General features: G+C 36.2%; 1 protein-coding gene across 1 annotated transcript; it reads right to left on the bottom strand.

Annotated features, from left to right (window-relative positions):
• Positions 1–1,443: 1,443 nt before the first annotated feature.
• On the bottom strand, positions 1,444–3,106 carry LOC109208048 (germin-like protein subfamily 2 member 1). The gene is made up of 3 exons (XM_019371053.1): positions 2,975–3,106; positions 1,687–2,439; positions 1,444–1,466 (listed from the first exon to the last, which is right to left on the bottom strand). Exons 1-3 carry the CDS (start codon positions 3,099–3,101, stop codon positions 1,444–1,446), a joined length of 903 nt encoding a protein of 300 aa, XP_019226598.1. The 5' UTR covers positions 3,102–3,106.
• Positions 3,107–5,276: the final 2,170 nt, after the last annotated feature.

Raw genomic sequence — 5,276 nt, forward strand, 5'->3', positions numbered from 1 at the left:
CTGATATTGTTACCATATGTGGAACTGGAAAAGAGGATAGTAAAACACATGCTCTTCGTTTTGCACCTACTCGAAGGAAATATGGAGGCAATGTCACATAAAACACAACTACCCATCCCTGGATAATGATTTATCAACCTTCCATTGGCTAAAGCACCAATTAAAATCAAACAAGCACTATAACCAATACATTACTAGGCCCATCCTCTTACCCTTCCTACTTTGGTATGTATGGACCACGAGAAATGAAAGAATTTTTCACAAAAGTAGCCCATGTCCCAACTTTAGCAAAGTGATCAATAGCACACCGAAATTCCTCTTCCTCAGCAATTGGAACCCTACTAGATCACCAAAAAGAACTATCCTCATTAAATGGGACCCACCAGACCTAGAGACCTACAAACTAAACATAGACGGATCGTGTCCAGGTAACCTAGGAAAGGGGGGCACAGGGGGGGGGGGGGGTTTAGAGATAGCAACGGGAAATGGATACTTGGGTTTAATAAGGGATTTGCCAATGCAACAAATATCCAAATGGAAGCCATGTCCTTATTACAAGGACTACAACTAGCCATCCAAAAAAGACTAATCCCTTTAGTCATTGAAACGGACTGCCAGGAGCTTATTAACATGATTAACAATGAAAAAATGCTTTATCAAAATATTATTGATGATTGCAGGTCCCTATTATCTGAGGTGGGATCACCACCATTGAAGCATGCATTCAGAGAAGCTAATGGGGTAGCGGACGCCTTAGCCAAGAATGGATGCAGTCTGGACTCTTTTGCTGATTTAAACTTGTACTATTATCCGCCTGTATTTGCTATTTCAGTTTTTAATAGAGATGGGATAGGCACTGCGTGGCCTAGACAAATCTCATGTTGTAATGACTACTAAGTTTATTTTATGAATAAATGTCTCTAATTACCAAAAATAAAACTACAAAATTCTATTTTGTCGCTATTTTAGCTGCATACTTTAATGACGGAATATTTTTGTATCCAAAATAAACTAATTTTATGACAATAATAATTTGTCACAAATTGTCTGCAACATTAGTGACGAAACTAATTTGTCACCAATAGCTTTAAATTTGTAGCTAATATTACTCAATATTTGGCGCCAATCCATTACTTTGGTGGAAAACTTTAGTAGACAATTTTTTTGCTACGAAATTTGTGTTTAGTCACTAAAAATATGTTTCTAATGCATTTAAGTACGAGATGTGATTTTTGTCGGGAAAAGTGATCAATTAGTGACGATTTTTTATCATAGCTAATGATTTTGTGGTTAAAGATCACATTTGTTGTAGTGGAAGTACGGAAAAGATTTTTACCCAAGTCTTCTTTGAGCTTAAACTGGAATAAACTGATCAAAGTATTCCGTTTACCCAAAAGGATAACAACAGACGTAATTAAGAATGACCGAAATTTAGTTCGTTATTTAAAAGACACCAAAGATGCATTCTGAGAAATCAAAATCAAAAGCAAAAGCAAAAGCAAAAGCAAAAGCAAAAGCTGAGAAATTATTCATATATATCCACCATTATTTATTATTATGATTACAATATAGTTTTAAGTCATTACATAATATCATATCGTGAGTACATATTACGGTCGTTACATTTATCATATTGTGAATGCATGTTACGGTCGTCAAGTTTATCAAATCGTGAGTACATATTACGATCGTCATGTTTATCATATTGTAAGTACATATTATGGTCGTCACGGTTATCATATTGTGAGAACCTATTACGGTCGTCACGTTTATCATATTGTAAGTGCATATCACGGTCGTCACGTTTATCATATTGTGAGTGCATGTTACGGTCGTCACGTTTATCATATTGAGAGGGCATATTGCGGTCGTCCCATTGGCGGCCTGAAGGTAAGCCTGCAGTAGGTAGTGCAAGTCTTGCTCTTATTGCCCGAACTTCCTCAACACTAGTTTGGAATGCCCTGGCCACAACTTCTTCTGGAATTTGAGGTCTACTCGCAAACGTGGAAAGTGCAATTAACTGAACACCAGGATTTTGGCTGTTAAAGGCCACAATAATAGTTGCGTTACCTCTGCCAACGTTAAACTGGAAATGGATGAGCCCTCGTGGGAAAACAAAGACTTCTCCCTTTGTGATCAACTTGTTAATAAAAACGTTGTCCGTAGTGATGAATCCAGCAACTAATGTACCCTCTTCTACGAATATAATTTCAGAGGCTCGAGGGTGAGTATGTGGGGGGTCTAAACCATCACGTTCAAAGTCTACTCGAGCCATTGATACACCCTGTGTGTTAAGGCCAGGCATGTTATATACGTCGGCTACAGCGACTCGAGTGCCAAAAATATTGGGTACTCCTGGTTGTGCGATTCCCATTGATGCGAAATCTTCTGGCGTGAATGTAAAGTTCCTTTTGCATGGAAATCCGTTCACCGTTATAGCTGTTTTACGTATATATTTAAAAAGGTTGTAGGAGTAATTAAAGATGAATAATCAGCACTACGATATAAAAAAAAAGATTTGATGCAGAAGACTAAGTCCTCCATAAAAAGTGAGATTAGAAAACTAGAAAATAAAGTAGGTGGTATACCTAGCTACACAATAGGTTAATATACACTGATTGTGTAAAAATATTTTATATTATCCTTATGGCAAAACAAGTGTTCAGAATTGATATAAGTGGTCGGTGATAACATATACATATACATATGTGTGTGGTTTGGGAGTGGGGGGTGAATGTTAAATTGCTCCAAAGATAGTTTCAACTAGACTTTTTTGCTTACGCTTATCATGTTTACATCAGAGATTCTTGATAGACGATGAGTAAGTTGTACAGTTGGGAGAAATTAAAGAACAGTGAAGGCAATGAGAAAAGAGATCGACATTATTGTCTATGATGAAAACCATAACTATTTATAAGTTAACCATGGAGGAAATAAGAAGTTGGTTATTGCTAAAAGAAAAATAAATACTAACTTGAGTTCAGATCTGCGACACAAACATCTTGGAGGGGATCTGGATCAGCAGCAGAAGCACTGTTAAAAGTTATAGTTAAAATGGTGATAAATAAAAGGATCGTGTAGTTTTTGGTGGAAGAAGCCATGGAGATTTAAAGCAGGAATTGAAGTTTTTACGTAGAAAAGGAGAGAAAATGGTAGTTTTACTTATAGGAGTTTCTATCGTTTGCATGAGGTCATGATAGATCAATTTCGGGGGTCCACATGTGATCCAAGTTATTCAATTAATCTACTACAATTAAGTTGGTGTGACTTGTAAAAAGGAAATCACTCTACCATATACATTTAATTTCATCTACAAAAGAAGAAAAGTTAATCAACTTCGTTTGAATTTGCAGTACATAAAGTCATATCTGGACTTAATCTTTCCACTATAACGTTGTATTCAACAAGAAAGGAATGATACATACTAAGTAAGGTTAAGAAAAAGTCAAACTTATGAAAATATATCTTAGTCAGTATCCGGTATAGTAACATTAATTAAGCACTTGATGAAGTTAATGGATCGAATAACTAAGTGTTGCTCAGATTAGATAAACTTAAGCATGCATGCAAGATATACTTTCTGTATATCTACAAGAAAGTAATAGCAAGAAATTAAATGTTACGAATGTGAAAGCAATGAACTTATGAATTTGCTTCTTATAGTTAACAAAATTTTAAAATTTTGAGAGTTATTATGTATTTAATTAGCTCTTCATAAGAGTAATAGAATGTTTCTTAATTAGATTGAATATTTTACCGACCATAAGATATAGGGAAAAGAAAGCATATTAACCTCGATATGACCAACAGCTCCTTGTAGTTTCAAGAACCGAGAATTTTACACCTTCACCAAGTATATGAGTATTGCATATACTAGCTGTTTCACGTATTAAACACTTTTTTTTTTAAATTTTAAACTTCTCCATATGATATTGTATTAGTGGAAAAAATGCATGACACGTGGACTATTATCGAGGTGACAGGGCATGGTACGTGGACCATGCATCACGAATGCGAAAAAGGCACGGGACAAACACCCTCGGGGTTACACTGAGAAAATAGTCGGACCTGACAATTGTAGAAGAAGAAACAAGAGCGGAATGACTAAAGGCCGTTAAGAACGGAAGATGCACGAACCTGTCATAAATAAGGTAGGGAAATCGATACAGTTACAGGAAATCTTTAGCCATAAATACTTCCATTACAGTTGTATGTGGTAATGGGTAATCAAGGCAATTAATGCCATTAGTGAGCCCGAATTAAGTATGAAAACCGTTATAATTGTATGCTCCTATATAAGGACTGAGACCTCATTTGTAATATCATCGGATAATTATTAAAAATTTATGCAATCATTCCTTACTTTATTCTCAAGGTTCTAAACCGCAATTTTGGGAGTGATTATCAATTTATTTCATATTATCTTTGTCAATTATTTCCATTCCTTGATTTATTCTTCAAATTATTGAGAAAGTGAAGTAAATCGTGGTTATCAATAACGCGATTTCTTCTTGATATTGACTTTGACCGAAAAATCTATTTTTGGGTTAAACAAATTGGTTCAGTTACCGGGAATATGATAATTTGTTCACTTTCCAAACTTCATTTTTAACGACCAAGTATGTCAACCGTTAACGAGAACAACCAGTTGAACCAACAAAGTGGAACTCTACTACACTACACACCTACGGGATCCCCTCAGCAATCCCGTGAAAGTTCACCCAAAAGGTCTGCTTCGCGCTGATGATCAGCAGGGAGACGTCCAAACCGTGGAGCAGGATGCTTAAAAATAATTAATTGCAGAACACGTGAACAGTGCATTGCAGGCTTTTGTCAGAGGATTACCCAATGCAACGCAAACTCCTCCACCAGTTAATACTACAACTTTGGAGAACCCGCATTCGGGGCTTGATAACTCTGGAAGTGGAGAAATTCCCAATGAATCTCGCGATGGAGGGTCAGATACATCAAATAATTCTAGTTTATAAAGTTTAGTGCTAAATTTGCAGAAACAGTTAAAGGTGCAAAACGAGTGTCTAGAGCAAATACCTAGTGTGCCTCCCGTGATCAAAGGTATGGATATTGACAAGTATTCACAGCAACCCTGTAAGCCAAGTGCAGCACGTTATTACCAATTCCCAAAAAGTTCAAAATACCAGATATTCCAAAATACGATAGAACAACAGACCCTCGGGGTCATGTAACCGCATTCACTACCAGCATGAAAGACAATGATTTAACCAAGCAGGAGATCGAATCAGTTTTGGTTAAAAAGT

The sequence above is a fragment of the Nicotiana attenuata genome, unplaced genomic scaffold (assembly GCF_001879085.1).
Source record: "Nicotiana attenuata strain UT unplaced genomic scaffold, NIATTr2, whole genome shotgun sequence".
Classification (NCBI taxonomy): domain Eukaryota; kingdom Viridiplantae; phylum Streptophyta; class Magnoliopsida; order Solanales; family Solanaceae; genus Nicotiana; species Nicotiana attenuata.